At 42.2% G+C, this 17,075-nt stretch overlaps 1 protein-coding gene across 3 annotated transcripts in view; it reads right to left on the bottom strand.

The window, feature by feature from the left end:
• The window catches only part of LOC112258191, a 67,950-nt gene extending 51,171 nt beyond the window's left edge, over positions 1 to 16,779 (bottom strand). For 2 of the 3 annotated variants that reach the window (XM_024432391.2, XM_024432407.2), the window contains exons 1-9: positions 16,551 to 16,779; positions 16,378 to 16,458; positions 14,623 to 14,695; positions 14,309 to 14,428; positions 8,637 to 8,753; positions 6,055 to 6,152; positions 4,518 to 4,633; positions 3,278 to 3,420; positions 2,647 to 2,815 (exon numbers count right to left, since the gene is read on the bottom strand). In XM_024432391.2, the coding sequence (XP_024288159.2) occupies positions 2,647 to 2,815; positions 3,278 to 3,420; positions 4,518 to 4,633; positions 6,055 to 6,152; positions 8,637 to 8,753; positions 14,309 to 14,428; positions 14,623 to 14,695; positions 16,378 to 16,424 (883 nt within the window). In that variant the 5' untranslated portion in view covers positions 16,425 to 16,458; positions 16,551 to 16,779. The remainder of the gene's footprint in view (positions 1 to 2,646; positions 2,816 to 3,277; positions 3,421 to 4,517; positions 4,634 to 6,054; positions 6,153 to 8,636; positions 8,754 to 14,308; positions 14,429 to 14,622; positions 14,696 to 16,377; positions 16,459 to 16,550) is intronic. The other variant, XM_024432397.2, reaches the window with a different exon arrangement.
• Positions 16,780 to 17,075: the final 296 nt, after the last annotated feature.

Below are 17,075 nucleotides of genomic sequence, written 5' to 3'. Positions count from 1 at the left end.
AAATGGACATTGAGAAACGTACCGGACCCATATGCATTGGGGGCGTAACCTGATTAGTGCATCCAACAACAGTCGTCAGAAATCGCATTTAGAAAATGGTAATTCCACCTCCCGAGTGGTGCAGCGGTATAAGACACTGCATTGCAGTGCTTGAGGCACCACTACAGACAGCCGGCCATGACCGGGAGACCCATGAGGCGGTGCACAATTGGCCCAGCGTCATCCTGGTTATGGAAGGGTTTGGCCAGCATGTTCTTGTCCCATCACACTCTAGCAACTCCTTGTGGTGGGCCAGGAGCCTGTAAATGGACTTCGGTCGCCAGATGTACAGTGTTACCGCCGATACATTGGTGCGGCTGGCTTCCAGGTTAAGCAAGTAGTGTGTCAAGAAGCAGTGTGGCTTAGCAGGGTCGTGTTTTGGAGGACCCAGGGCTCTCGACCTTCGCCTCTCCCGAGTCCGTACAGGAGTTGAAGCGATAGGACAGGACTGTAACTACCAATTGGATATCACCGAATTGGGGAGAAAAAGGGGTAAAAAGTACAAACATTATATTAATTTTTTTATAATTTATCTGATGCAACATACGTTTAGCTTAAAATGTTGATACAGGTGAATCTTCGTTCCATAATGCAATTGTCAAAAGCACAGCAAAGCGGTTTCATATGACAGAGACTCAAATATTGCTGTGTTTATAATGTGAAGAAATAATAGTGTATCAACATTAAGGCAAACGTTCTAATCTGCTGTATTTTGTTTGTGGGCATTTAGAAAGAGGGGAGATTTAATATGCAACAACTAACATAGGTTGCTAATACAGTGGGGCAAAAAAGTATTTAGTCAGCCACCAATTGTGCAAGTTCTCCCACTTAAAAAGATGAGAGAGGCCTGGAATTTTCATCATAGGTACACTTCAACTATGACAGACAAAATGAGAGAAAAAAAATCCAGAAAATCACATTGTAGGATTTTTAATGAATTTATTTGCAAATTATGGTGGAAAATAAGTATTTGGCCACCTACAAACAAGCAAGATTTCTGGCTCTCACAGACCTGTAACTTCTTCTTTAAGAGGCTCCTCTGTCCTCCACTCGTTACCTGTATTAATGGCACCTGTTTGAACTTGTTATCAGTATAAAAGACACCTGTCCATAACCTCAAACAGTCACACTCCAAACTCCACTATGGCCAACACCAAAGAGCTGTCAAAGGACACCAGAAACAAAATTGTAGACCTGCACCAGGCTGGGAAGACTGAATCTGCAATAGGTAAGCAGCTTGGTTTGAAGAAATCAACTGTGGGAGCAATTATTAGGAAATGGAAGACATACAAGACCGCTGATAATCTCCCTCGATCTGGGGCTCCACGCAAGATCTCACCCCGTGGGGTCAAAATGATCACAAGAGCGGTGAGCAAAAATCCCAGAACCACACGGGGGGACCTAGTGAATGACCTGCAGAGAGCAGGGACCAAAGTAACAAAGCCTACCATCAGTAACACACTACGCCACCAGTGACTCAAATCCTGCAGTGCCAGACGTGTACCCCTGCTTAAGCCAGTACATGTCCAGGCCCGTCTGAAGTTTGCTAGAGAGCATTTGGATGATCCAGAAGAAGATTGGGAGAATGTCATATGGTCAGATGAAACCAAAATATAACTTGTTGGTAAAAATTCAACTCGTCGTGTTTGGAGGACAAAGAATGCTGAGTTGCATCCAAAGAACACCATACCTACTGTGAAGCATGGGGGTGGAAACATCATGCTTTGGTGCTGTTTTTCTGCAAAGGGACCAGGACGACTGAAAACATTTGACATCTGTCATTGACAACAAAGTGTATATAACAAAGTATTGACAAACTTTTGTTATTGACCAAATACTTATTTTCCACCATAATTTGCAAATAAATAAAAAATCCTACAATGTGATTTTCTGGATTTTTTTCTAATTTTGTCTGTCATAGTTGAAGTGTACCTATGATGAAAATTACAGGCCTCTCATCTTTTTAAGTGGGAGAACTTGCACAATTGGTGGCTGACTAAATACTTTTTTGCCCCACTGTATGACTAGGATTGTGCCTTTTGGATACTGGACAATGAAAGAAGGTTTATATAAAATAATTGCCTCCACGGATATGGTCTGGTTTTGGCTAGGCTTCTTTGAAGCAAGACATGCCTCATAACATGTAATAAAACGTTCAGGTTTCAAAACAATTAAGTATATGTTTTCAAATGCATACAGCTCATTAGTGGTGTGAGACGCGCTGATGAAGCTTGCCTTTCGTTGCATTTGCTATTTGAGATACTGTAGCAGCAGCTCTCGCGCTGTCGACAGATTTTCCGCTCAAAGGCTCTGTATCCTGTACCCGTGTGATAAATAAGATCCATAACGAATATACTTCACGCAAAACAATTTGCAAATTAACCTATAGACTGATAAGCATGAACAGTAATATGCATTTCCATCGAGTAGAATTTCCATGAATGAATAGGCTAAAAAGCATCATTCTGCAATTCGATTGTTTTTCTTCACCAAGACAATTGATCAGCAGCAATTTTATTCATTGGCTTTACATTGAGAAAAATGTAATCGGCTAAAAGCCGGCTAACAGAAACCCTGGTGTGTGTGTGTGTACTAAGCATCATTTACCAAGAGCAGAGATGACAATGCCCAGTGTGACCAGGGACTTGTTGATGTTGGCTCCTTCCTTCAGCCTGGCACCGGTGGCGCATGTGGCGTCAGCCCTCTCACTGCCCGCCAAATCTACCAGGTGGATCTTACTCACCATCTCACATGGCAGCTCTGCATCAAAACGAGCCTGGAGATGGGTACATACACTCAGAGCTGTTATCCATGGGAATGAAGGGAGGGAGAGAAGGATCCAAAGCAAACCATCCATTTAACAGAGGGGAACTAACAATCAATACTGTGCTACTTAACATATATAGCTGGATGTGGCTCAAAGCAAACATGTTCAATACTAATATTGGACAAATTTACTCAATAAATGGACTAACTGTCTCTTGAGGGCTGGTCTTCAGTTGCACCCTAAGGCTAGAAAAGAATGCATTTACAAAATCAAGTGTCAACCACACACACTACTTGATAAGGTTATAAGCATGGTTGTGGGTTCAATTCCCTACAGGGATCACACAGTTACACAGAGAAACATTTTTATGACTCAATGTACAGTAGGATGCTTTCGATAAAAGTAGCATATATTGTTATTTTAATCAAAATAGATGTACTGAACACTTGGTCACTAACAGTGTGTGTGTACCTGTGTGAAGTTGATGGTGAAGATGGCATGCGAGCGGCTGCTAACATCGTTCATGCCCGTGCTCGACGTGGTGCGTTTGGCTTTCCCAGCATGCAATAGCTTCTCTATATCCCTGTAGTTCTGAACCAGGTGCTTCGACAGGTCTGTACACACACCCCAAGGAGAGTCACACCTAACACATCACATATGTTGCCGTGCTCAGATCCTGTTAGCCACTATGACCTGTCTGAGTTGGTTAGCATCATGTCTGTCTACGGCCCATACCAGTAGGAGAATCTCACTAGAGAAAGGAGCCTTGTCAACATAGAACTATACCCTTTCAAGACTTACGGAAAGTGCCGCCTTGAAAGCACCTCGGCTACGACATGTTTGTTTGTCTGCAAAGGTACACTACAGCTTTTTAAATGCCTGCCATGAAACCTCTGGAGATTGTTTCGAAGCGCCACTGAACAGCCATTTTACTTGTCTGTAAAGGAATGCCGCTTCTGGGACTAACGTCCATCACCAGAACTGTCAATTAAATCATCTCCAGCTGCCAGCACTCAGACCACTCTCCTAAAAAAAAGGGATGCTAAGGTTCATTAAATACTGTGACTTAACAAGACATTTAGTGGAAATAAAACATCTAGCTACCATACCATAAAAAATGACACTGCAGTAAAAATCTGCAATTTCTAATGTGGTCAGGGAATAATACAAAACATTCTACGCCAGAGCAGAGTTCTACTGTCTGAAAAAGTACAGATGTTTCTGATGCAGAACTTTTTTTAAATTCTCTTAAAGGTTATCAATTGTTGATATCGACACATCACTGTACCGGCATTCAGTCTGTAACGGGTAATATAATGAATAGAATGGTCTTGGTATCTATGGTAATTCGACTGGTAAAGTCATGGGGAAACTATTAATGGCTGCCTGGTATTGTGGTGCAATCATTTCCATGGCATTTTGGAATGTTCTATCAACTGATGCTGGATTGCCATGGTAATTTAGAATGGAATGTATTTTTGCAGTGTCAGTTGAGTTGACTCAACAAATCACAGCACAAATTGAAGTGTACACTTTCAGCTTTTACCTCCTATACTCAAAATGGCTGCCAGTCCACCCATCATGCCATCATTGACTTAACTGGAGATGCCATCTCTATTCATTGTATTTATATGCTTGTCAACATCAAGATTATATCACTGGTCTGTTCTTAATCAATGCGGTAGTATGGTTGTGAGAGAGGAAGTCTTACCCTCCACATACGGCCCATCCTTGGGGTGTTCTCTGACCTTGAGTCCTGACCCGTTCTCTGGGCTGCTCTTAGTCGTGAGAAGATCCTGCACACGCTCGTTATAGATCTCCAGGTAACTAACAGAAGAACACATTAAACATTTCACGTCACCATCGTCGGGCTGCAGAACAATCTACCGCAAGCTTCCTTCAGTAGCTAAATGCTCTAAAGAGGTTTGCTATTTGTGGTTTAAACTACTAGTCTTCATTCCACTATCACACCTCAGAGAATTACATCAGTCTGTGAAGACGTTAGAAAGCTACTCCATTTCCTGATGTCTGTCACACTGACATGGCTGCTTTCATTCAACCATACGAATAATATCAACACAACTTCTCACTAGATCCAAATCATCCACTGACATAAATGGTATTTTCAAGCTCATTTTCAGCTCACAGTTAACGAATTACCCAATTATACCATGTCAGAAAAACACATTAAAATCCATGATTTTTCTCATCGATTGTTGTACTGACAGAGATTAAAGAGACACTAACTTCAGAGAAAATCATATTCACAGCCTGAACAGAGACTCGTTTGTTCGTTTGTTAGAGAGAGGAAATGACAGTGAATGTTATTGCTCAGTTGTTTGGAAAACTCGAGTCAACGACCTGCCTACTTTAATGCTCACAATGATTTCTCTGTGAGCACACAAATGAAAGCTGAAACAACTTCCACCTGAATACATTTTAAAACGCCTAGATGATATTTATTGAATTACAATAGTTCTCACAACCCATTTATTCTGACAGTGGCTGGGGAAATGTTTTTATTTAGTCAAAAGCAAAAATAATTATTACTGACAGGAGAGACGTTAAATTACAGCGTTTCTTTATGCTCATTGGCATAGACATACTGTATGCACTCTGTACTCCTCAATCATTCACAATGGGCAGAAGTCTATTAAGGCAGAAGCTTAAGGCTTGCCAGTCAGGTCAGCTACTGTAGCAATTAGCTCAGCTAGCCTTTCCTATGAGGATTGGCAGTCAGGTCAGCTACTGTAGCAATTAGCTCAGCTAGCCTTTCCTATGAGGATTGGCAGTCAGGTCAGTTACTGTAGCAATTAGCTCAGCTAGCATTTCCTATGAGAATTGGCAGTCAGGTCAGCTAGCACTTCTCTATGGGGTTTGGCAATTAATTCAGCTAGCGGATAGCTAGCTATTATCCCTCAGACTTCCAGTTGGGGCATCCTCCACATATTGTTCTTATCTGCACTACTGGCTAAAAGTCTAGTCAGGTAAATGCAGCAAAAACCAACAGAGATGGCTGCACATGGTCCATTCCTCACTTGTCAGGTAATTACTTGTTAGAGAGGAGCTTAATTAATATGCCCTCCAGCCAAGACCATTGGACCACGGTGTCTGCCAGACGTATTTAAACTGCTACTGGTCCCCCAGAGGAAATCTGTACCTTGTAGCCATCTCTTGCGTCGCCATAAAATGTTCCGTGACAGCATCCTGGTTGTTGTTGTTTGTTGCTCAGCAGTGCTGACTCTTACCTGACCTCTGTGCGGAAGGAGGCCCCATCCCCCTGGCTCTTCTCTGATATCTGACAGAACAGGCCTTCACAGATCCGTGGAATCAGACCAAAATCTCCCTGCAACAGTAGAAAGTATGACAGAGGACTTACATTTATATTTGCTAAACATACATACTGTAATTATATAATACCCTTCAGAATTATTTACATTTATTATAAATGAAAACTGTATTTGATTAACCTTAGTACTATCCCTGTTCACCATTAGCAGCTGTGGTAAAACGTTTCCTATATTCCATCTCCTCTTCTGTCCTGTACACACAGACTCATCCATTCAGGCAACTGCTTTAACAGCCTACAAATACCAACTAGCCAGCCAGGGCATCTAATGTGGAGTTAGCGTCACTGAGGCGTAACAGCACGTCGGTCCACTCTGATTTGTGATGTCCTGTCCTTGTTTCTAATTAGCACACACTGCAGATAGTGAATAATGTTATTAACAACCCTGTATGATTATCCTACATGTTGACAGCAGCTCTGCATGGTGCCGTTGACCTTGTATAAAAGTCTCCTGGTGGTTAGACAAGCAGAAAACTCATTAGCCTCAGACGGTCTGACTTGTGTACTGAGTGTTTCCTATGCTGTGCAAGGAGAAGAGAGAGATCTGGGAGAGAGACTAAAGGGACGGGACTCAGACGGGTCCACTCATCACATTTTCTGATTAGTGGAGTAACAAATCAAATTGTATGTCACATGCGCTGAATTCAACAGGTGCAGGCCTTAGTGACATGCTTACTTACAAGCCCTTAACCAACAATGCTTTAAGAGAAGGAAAAAAAGTTACATTGAAAATAAGAGTAACAAATAATTAAACAGCAGCAGTAAAATAACAATAGTGATGCTTTATACAGGGGGTACCAGTACAGAGTCAAAGTGCGGGGGCACCGGTTAGTAATATGTACATTTAGGTAGTGTTAAAGTGACTATGCATAGCAAATAAACAGAGTAGCAGCAGCGTAAGAGGGGTCTGGGTAGCCGTTTGATTAGCCGTTGAGGAGTCTTATGGCTTGGGGTAGAAGCAATTTAGAAGCATCTTGGACCTAGATGTGGCACTCTGGTACCACTTGCCATGCAGTAGCAGAGAGAACAGTCCATGACAAGGGTGGCTGGATTTTTTTAAGGGCCTTCCTCGGACACAGCCTGGTATAGAGGTACTGGATGGCAGGAAGCTTGGCCCCAGTAAGATACTGAGCCGTACATACTACCCTCTGTAGTGTCGTGCAGTCAGAGGCTGAGAAGTTGCCATACCAGGCAATGATGCAACCGGTCAAGATGCTCTCGATGGTGCAGCTATATAACGGTTTGAGGATCTCGGGGCCCATGCCATATCTTTTCAGTCTCCTGAGGGGTAATATGCTTTGCCGTGCCCTCTTCACAACTGTCATGGTGTGTTTGGACCATGATAGTTTGTTGGTGATGTGGACACCAAGGAACTTGAAGCTCTCAACCTGCGCAACTACAGCCCCGTCGATGAAAATGGGGACATGCCTCCCGGGTGGCGCAGTGGTTAAGGGCGCTGTACTGCAGCGCCAGCTGTGCCATCAGAGTCCCTGGGTTCGCGCCCAGGCTCTGTCAGAACCGGCCGCGACCGGGAGGTCCGTGGGGCGACGCACAATTGGCCTAGCGTCGTCCAGGTCTTGGTCGGTAGGGATGTCCTTGTCTCATCGCGCACCAGTGACTCCTGTGGCGGGCCGGGCGCAGTGCACGCTAACCAAGGTTGCCAGGTGCACGCTGTATCCTCCGACACATTGGTGCGGATGGCTTCCGGGTTGGATGCGCACTGTTTTAAGAAGCAGTGCAGCTGGTTGGGTTGTGTATCGGAGGACGCATGACTTTCAACCTTCGTCTCTCCCGAGCAACGTACGGGAGTTGTAGCGATGAGACAAGTTAGTAGCTACTACAACAATTGGATACCATGAAATTGGGGAGAAAAAGGGGTAAAAAATTTAAAAAAGAGAATGGGGACATGCTCGGTCCTCCTTTTCCTCTATTCCACAATCATCTCCTTTGTCTTGACCACGATGAGGGAGAGGTTGTTGTCCTGGCACCACACAGCCAGGTCTCTGACCTCCTCCCTATAGACTGTCTCATCATTGTTGGCTGTTGTGTCATCAGAGAACTTGGTGTGAGTCGTGCCTGGCCATGCAGTCATGAGTGAACAGGAAGTACAGGAGGGGACTGAGCACACACCCCTGAGGTGGCCCCGTGTTGAGGATCAGCGTGGCATATGTGTTGTTGCTTACCCTCACCACCTGTGGGCAGCCTGTCAAGAAGTCCAGGATCCAGTTGCAGAGAGATATTTAAAAAATGGATATAATTGGTTCATTCAGGAAGAAAGCGTTTTTAAATTAGGAAAATTGGAACTTAAGGGTTTCTTACAGAATTGACTGAATTGAAATGGAATAATTGAAGGCAACACTACATAGAACTGCATATTATTTAATAGGATCTCTGTGGCAAACACTAACTCAACAAACAGCTCTGTGACCGCAGTGAATCAACAATAGTGCATATTATCATGGCTTCTCAAAAGTGACTTACTGGGCTTCCCATCATGGTATGAGACTTCCCTGATCCCGTTTGTCCATAGGCGAAAACACAGGCGTTATAACCATCAAACGCTGCCTCCAGGACATCACAGCCCAAGTCTTTAAACACCTGCAATGACACAGAAACATCATAGTGCAAGTCCTGAAACACCTGCAACTATATGCACTGACCAACTGGCAAGTGTCTTCGCTGACATATTCAACCTCTCCCTGTCGGAGTCTGTAACACCAAAATGTTTCAAGCAGACCACAATAGTCCCTGTGCCCAAGAACACTAAGGTAACCTGCCTACAGTGGCTTGCAAAAGTACTCACCCCCTTGGAATTGTTCCTATTTTGTTGCCTTACATCCTGGAATTAAAATAGATTTTTGGAGGGTTGTATCATTTGATTTACACAACATGCCTACCACTTTGAAGATGCAACAGTTCTCTTGTGAAAGACACAAAAAAAATGAAAATTTAATGTCCATAACTATTCACCCCCCTCCCCCAAGCCCAAAAGTCAATACTTTGTAGAGTCACCTTTTACAGCAATTACAACTGCAAGTATCTTGGGGTATGTCTCTATAAGCTTCGAACATATAGCTAGTGAGATTTTTGCCCATTCTTCAAGGCAAAACTGCTCCAGCTCCTTCAAGTTGGATGGGTTCCACTGGTGTACAGCAATCTTTAAGTCATACCACAGATTTTCAGTTGGATTGAGGTCTGGGCTTTGACTAGGCCATTCCAAGACATTTACACATTTCCCCTTAAACCATGTTGCTTTAGCAATATGCTTAGGGTCATTGCCCTGCTGGAAGGTGAACCTCTGTCCCAGTCTCAAATCTCTGGAAGACTGAAACAGGTTTCCTTCAAGAATTTCCTTGTATTTAGCGTCCATCATTCCTTCAATTCTGACCAGTTTTCCAGTCCCTGCTGATTAAAAACATCCCCACAGCATTAGAGGTCGACCGATTAGTCGGCCATACCGATTAATTAGGCCCGATTTCACATTTTCATAACAAATCGGTAAATCGGCAAATTATATTGCATTCCACAAGGAAACTGTGGCAGGCTGACCACCAGTTACGTGAGCGCAGCAAGGAGCCAAGGTAAGTTGCTAGCTAGCATTACACTTATCTTATTTAAAAAATATATATATTTTAACAATCACTAATTAACCTAGTAATATCATCAACCATAGCTTGTCCTGTGTTGCATATAATCAATGCAGTGCCTGTTAATTTATCATCGAATCACAGGCTACTTCACCAAACGGGTGATGTTTTAACAAAAGAGCATTCGTTGCACTAATGTACCTAACCATAAACATCAATGGTTTTCTTAAAATCAATACACAGAAGTATATTTATTTAAACCTGTATATTTAGTTAAGAAATTCATGTTAGCATGCAATATGAACTAGGTAAATTGTGACACTTCTCTTGCGTTCATTGCATGCAGAGTCAGGGTATTTGCAACGGTTTGGGCAGTCTGGATCGTTGCGAAACAATTTGCCAGAATTTTACATAATTATGACATAACATTGAAGGATGTGCAATGTAAGAGCAATATTTAGACATAAGGTTGCCACCGGTTCAATAAAACACGGAACGGTTCCGTATTTCACTGAAAGAATAAACATTTTGTTTTCAAAATGATAGTTTCCGGATTTGACCACATTAATAACCAAAGGCACGTATTTCTGTGTTTATTATATTAAGTCTATGATTTGATATAGTAGTGACTGAGCAGTGGTAGGCAGCAGCAGGCTCGTAAGCATTCAATCAAACTTTACTGTGTTTGCCAACAGCTCTTAGCAATGCTTGATTCACAAGCTGTTCATGACTTCAAGCCTATCAACTCCTGAGATTAGGCTGGCAATACTAGTGCCTATTAGAACATCCAATATTCAAAGGTATATGAAATACAAATGGTAGAGAGAGAACTAGTCGACGCGTCATAATTCCTATAATAACTACAACCTAAAACTTCTTAACTGGGAATATTGAACCACCAGCTTTCATGGTCTGAACAAGGAACTTAAACGTTAGCTTTTTACATGGCACATATTGCACTTACTTCGTTCTCCAATACTGTGTTTTTCCATTATTTAAACCAAATTAAGCATGTTTCATTATTTAAGACTAAATATATTTTATATGTATGTATTATATTAACTAGTGTTCATTGTTCATTCAGTATTGTTGCAATTGTCATTATTACAAATCTATAAAATAAAAATTGGCCGATTAAATCGGTATCAGTTTTTTTTTGGTCCTCCAATAAATTGGTAACGGTAAATCGGTAAAATCGGAATCCGTCGACCTTTACACAGCATGATGCTGCCACCACCATGCTTCACTGTGGGTATGGTGTAATCGGGATGAGGTGGTGTTGGGTTTACGCCAGACATAGCGTTTTCCTTGATGGAAAAAAGCTACATTTTAGTCTCATCTGACCAGAGTACCTTCTTCCATATGTTTGGGGAGTCTCCCACATGCCAAAGACCAAACATGTTTGCTTATTTTTTTTCTTTAAGCAATGGCTTTTTTCTGGCCACTCTTCTATAAAGCCCAGCTCTGTGGGGTGTATGGCTTAAAGTGGTCCTATGGACAGATACTCCAATCTCTGCTGTGGAGCTTTGCAGCTCCTTCAGGGTTATCTTTGGTCTCTTTGTTGCCTCTCCGATCAATGCCCTCCTTGCCTGGTCCGTGAGTTTGTGGGCGGCCCTCTCTTGGCAGGTTTGTTGGGGTGCAATAGTATTTCCATTTTTTAATAATGGATTTAAATGGTGCTTCATGGGATGTTCCAAGTTTCTGATATTTTTTAGAACTCAACCCTGATCTGTACTTCTCCACAACTTAGTCCCTGACCTGTTTGGAGAGCTCCTTGGTCTTCATGGTGCCCCTTATACACTACACTACACTGTGTATAAGACAGTAGTTTTTTTGGAATTGTTAGTTAGATTACTTGTTCGTTATTACTGCATTGTCGGAACTAGAAGCACAAGCATTTCGCTACACTCGCATTAACATCTGCTAACCATGTGTATGTGACAAATAAAATTTGATTTGATTTGATTTGATTTAGATTTGCTTTGTGTTGTTGCAGTCTCTGGGGCCTTTCAGAACAGGTGTGTGTATATACACGGAGGTCATGTGGCACTTAAAGTCCACCTGTGTGCAATCTAACTAATTATGTGACTTCTGAAGGTAATTGGTTGCACCAGATCTTATTTAGTGGCTTCATAGCAAAGGGGGTAAATACATGTACCCCTTTTCCATTTTTTTTAAACAAGTAATTTTTTTCATTTCACCAATTTGGACTATTTTGTGTATGTCAATTACATGAAATCCAAATAAAAATCCATTTAAATACAGGTTGTAATGCAACAAAATAGGAAAAAGACTGACCCGTAGCACAAACATCTGTAGCCATGAAGTGCTTTGAAAGGCTGGTCATGGCTCATATCAACACCATTGTCCCAGAAACACTAGACCCACTCCAATTTGCATACCGTCCCAACAGATCCACAGATGATGCAATCTCTATTGCACTCCATACTGCTCTTTCCCACCTTGACAAAGGGAACACCTTTTTGAGAATGCCATTCATTGACTACAGCTCAGCGTTCAATACCATAGTGCACTCAAAGCTCATCACTAAGCTAAGGACCCTGGGACTAAACACTTCCCTCTGCAACTGGATCCTGGACTTCCTGACGGGCCAACCCCAGGCTGTAAGATTAAGTAACACATCCGGCACGCTGATTCTCAATCAATCAAATGTATTTGTAAAGCCCTTCTTACATCAGCTGATGTCACAAGTTGCTGTACAGAAACCCAGCCTAAAACCCCAAACAGCAAGCAATGCAGGTGTAGAAGCACGGTGGCTAGGAAAAACTCCCTAGAAAGGCCAGAAGCTAGGAAGAAACCTAGAGAGGAACCAGGCACCAGGGCCCCCTCAGGGGTGCGTGCTCAGTCCGCTCATGTAATCCCTGTGCACTCATGACGGCATGGCCAGGAACGACTCCAACACCATCAAGTTTGCCGATGACACAACAGACCTGATCACAGACGAGACAGCCTATAGGGAGGAGGTCAGAGACCTGGCAGTGTGGTGCCAGGACAACAACCTCTCCCTCATCATGATCAAGATCAAGACAAATGAGACGATTGTGGACTACAGGAAAAGGAGGGCCAAGCACGCCCCCATTTTCATCGATGTGGCTATAGTGGAGCTTCAAGTTCCTTGGTGTCCACATCACCAACAAAATAACATGATCCAAGCACACCAAGACAATCATGATGAGGGCACTGTTACGTACTAATTCAGAGTAAAAACTCAACTGACACTATGAAACCTTAACCAAGTTTATTCTTCCCAGAGGATCAATACAGCTGCATTAGACAAAGACATTGTTCACACAAGCACTGATATTTAACCCTAGTCTCCTCCTACACATCTGAACAAACATTGTGTCTTTACTGCTAGGCAGGACAAAGTAATACGGCCATAAACGTACTTCTCCCTTAATGTAACTTGACCGGATCTCGACCCCCCCTTCATCACTAATCCATGGCTCTCTCCCCTTATCAATGTCTGCCACATGTGATCGCTTCCCTACACTCAATATTTCAATAGGATACCTGATATAATGCAAACATTACACATTACCCTCTCTCAGAACCCAACAGCACAACAAAACCTATTCCCCCTCAGAAGACTGAAAAGATTTTGCATGGGTCCTCAGATCCTCAAAAGGTTCTACAGCTGCACCATTGAGAGCATCCTGAATGGTTGCATTACTGCCTGGTATGGCAACTGCTCAGCCTCCAACTGCAAGGCACTACAGAGGGTAGTGCGTACGGCCCAGTACATCACTTGGAGTCAAGCTTCCTGCCATCCAGGACCTCTATACCAGGTCGTGTCCGAGGAAGGCCCTAAAAATTGTCAGATTCTAGCCACCCTAGTCATAAACTATTCTCTCTGCTACCACATGGCAAGCGGTACCGGAGCGCCAAGTCTAGGTCTTCTAAACAGCGAAACAAGCCACAAGACTTCTGAACATCTAATCAAATGGCTACCCAGACTTTTTGCACTACCCTATCTTTAATTATTTGTTATTTTATCATTTTTTAGGGCATTTTATTCAACGCATATGACAACATTTGATTTGATTTTGATTTGGTTTTAGGTACAGAGTATGCAATGGTTCGGGACAGGTTCACAAGAGTTGGTCTTCTTACTTCAACATGTATAGTATTATATACAGCCTCAGACAGTGCATGGTGTACAAAACACTGGAATCTTAGTAGACAGTGGTGAGAGAGGAGCATAGAGGTGTCCTATATGTAATTATATGGGGTGCAACAGTGATGGGGGTGGTTGAAGAGGGCCCTGGGGGTGAGAGTAAGAGGTGAAATAGGGGTTAAGCCTGAAACATGTGAAAACAGGGTGAGTTCAGTCAGTATCTGAGGGTTCTGCTCTAGAGTACAAAGAGCTTGAAGAACATCACTGCAGGACTCAAGTCTGGAGCTGAAGATAAGAGATGTACAGCCTCTTCTCGATGTAGAAAAGAGAACACACACCACAGAGTATAGCTAATGAAGTTGTAACCAACAGCTTACCACCTGGCTTGAGAGTGGCTGCAGGTTTAGAGGTGTGTGTGTGTTCTATACCTTCTCCTGAGGCACAAAGTTGGGGCTTCTGACATCCGTAGAATCGTAGGAGAAATCATAGGAGAATGACTGTCTGCCTCTGTCCTTCAGCCCAGTGCCAGGGGTGCCTTTGGAAAGGTGCTACAAGCATAATAGATTAATTTATAAAACAGGAGTATAACAGGATTGTTATTTTAGTCATTGTGCAACATGTCATCCTCATTCTAGAGCCTTTAGTTGTTCCTGATATTTGTACAAAAATGTCTCTTAAACATAGTCTGTTCTTTGAATATATAAAAAGATATATGTAGCATTGACATTAATCAATAATTCACCTTTTTGTTGCAATCTATAGAAGTGGTGCTCCCCTCCATGTGGATAATGACCTTCGCAGACACTTCCTTTTCTCTGTGAAATTAATGTAGAATTATGAGCAGTTTACTTTAAGTCAGTCAGGCTGTTTTATGTAGAAAACTGAATACAATGCCCAATGTAGGCCTACAGCTAATTGATTGTTAGTGCCTTGATAAATACAGTCAGTGTCGTGATGATAATTTACTTGAATCAGAAATCCCCCTCTTATCAGGTAATTTGATTTTGAACTGTGCAGTTATTCTTTGAAAAATCACCATTGGACTTCAACATTTTGTGTGAATCATGACTACATCAAAACATATAGAGCCTTCATTCATATGCGGAGTCATATCTAGCCCATATAGACGCCAACTACATTTAGCCCCTATTGACGATAGTATCTTCTGGCCGGGGGAGTTTTGTTAAGAGCCCCAACGCTTGTTCAAAATGTTTACACGCTTCGCTTGCGGTTTGGTTTTGGAAACATATGTATGTTCTATATCAGCGAGAAATCATTTTATTTTAAAACACGGTTATATTACTACACACCTTTATAGTCCAAGTACCTTAAATGTTCTATTTAGGGGAGAATTGGCTGTGGCAGCCAAATACTTCATCTAAACGTGAATCAATTCTCAATTGCAATATTGTACTAGAAACATAAAGCCCCCTCTTTTTCAGTGACAACACATTTGTGTATTCCTATTGCACACAGGTGTTCGTAGACGCAGATGATTAGCACAGATAGTAGACTCTGCTCTGTTTTCCATAAACAAGCTCTGTAACATGGACATATGGCTATGTGGGAACCCTAACCCTATAAAGAGTAACATTAGGCTTCTTTAGTCCATTAAAGGGCTAAGTCATATGACAAACAAAAAATACTGATATGTCAACATGACTGTACATATCCCAGTGGTTAGAGCGTTGGACTAGTAACCGAAAGGTTGCAAGATTGAATCCCTGAGCTGACAAGATACAAATCTGTCGTTCTGCCCCTGAACAAGGCAGTTAACCCACTGTTCCTAGGCCGTCATTGAAAATAAGAATTTGTTCTTAACTGGACTTGCCTAGTTAAATAAAGGTAAAAATAATAATAATAAAGGCCTAGTTGAAAAAGGAGATATGAGTTTGGGAAAGCCTGTGATAGTACATTAAATCAGTTACACAGTTTAAATCAATTATTTGAGTTTTTACCCAAAGCCAACCTTTAAAGTGATTGTCCAATGTTTGCAAATGTCTGTGACATATGACCTATAATTAATGACAAGTGAAATCGTATGTTAAAAAGCAGCTTTTCTGTGTTGATAGTGTGGAAGCACCCCAACAACAGAATGGTGCAGGTGTATACTTGTCATTAAACATATTAAGGTGAGTAGACTGCTGATTGGCCAGACATCATCCTCTGAGGAAATCACACGCATGTTTTAAACGGGCTGTTTGAGGTGGAGTTTTTGGAAGTGTTTCTTCTAGAACGTATGCCTTGGCCACAAATACCACTATAGGATGAGTCAACAACATTATTTGGGTAGGAGTTAACAAAATATGAACATATGAGATAGTAACTGAACAGTTACTTTAAAACTGCAACATTTTTACTTTCCACTTATACTGTTTTCAAAATGCCGCTCCATGTACACAAGAGAAGAATAATAAGTCATGTCATACTGTGTAGAAGTGCTGGAAATACTGTTCATTAACGTTGCCGTATTGACTGACTCCATCAGTATACAGACCTCTTGATCAAGGGTCTTACACGGACAGCCACACGCACTGACGCCATGGCACAGCGCACTTTCGTCCAAGTCACCTGAGAACTGCACCTTGTCAGTCACATACGTAGCTACAATCCGTTAACTTTGAAATGGCAACACACTGATTCAGTTTTAATAGCTGTGGGGAAACTTACTCGTTTGCAGGCCTCTTCCAATAGTTTACTTCTCAGAACGGACTGATATCAACTTGATTAACTGCGCGATGCAGCTGCTGCAACTGTGCTTGTCCCCGTCTGCACAGACTCGCCGCTAGGTGGCTCTACCTGATTTGAGTTCATAGGATTTGGGCTCCAGTCTTCCACGGGCATGTCAAGAAGATATTCCGACACAGATAGAACAACGAGACAGATATTTAACCGGATGTATAAATGTGAAGCATCCGCTATGGGTTTCCACTCACTACCTTTATATGGTGGCTAGAGAAGGCCCAGTGTCCAGTGGGAGAAGATGGAGTGAGATGTTTTGTGGACGAAATTCTGGCAAATGTTCTCATCGATGAAACATTTGATCTCAACAGTTTTCTGCTCCCAAAGCTATAATTTATTACGAACAGAGTGGACTAAGTTTTGTAGTCTTTACCCTTTGCCATAGGTTTAAAAATTGCGTTTATCGCACACGCGCATTTTAGAGTAGGCGTTCCCTAAAGCCAAATACATGCT

This window comes from Oncorhynchus tshawytscha, linkage group LG01 (assembly GCF_018296145.1).
Source record: "Oncorhynchus tshawytscha isolate Ot180627B linkage group LG01, Otsh_v2.0, whole genome shotgun sequence".
Classification (NCBI taxonomy): Eukaryota; Metazoa; Chordata; class Actinopteri; order Salmoniformes; family Salmonidae; genus Oncorhynchus; species Oncorhynchus tshawytscha.
The sequence above is the reverse complement of the archived record's forward strand: the minus strand, read 5'-3'. Positions and strand labels throughout refer to the sequence as shown.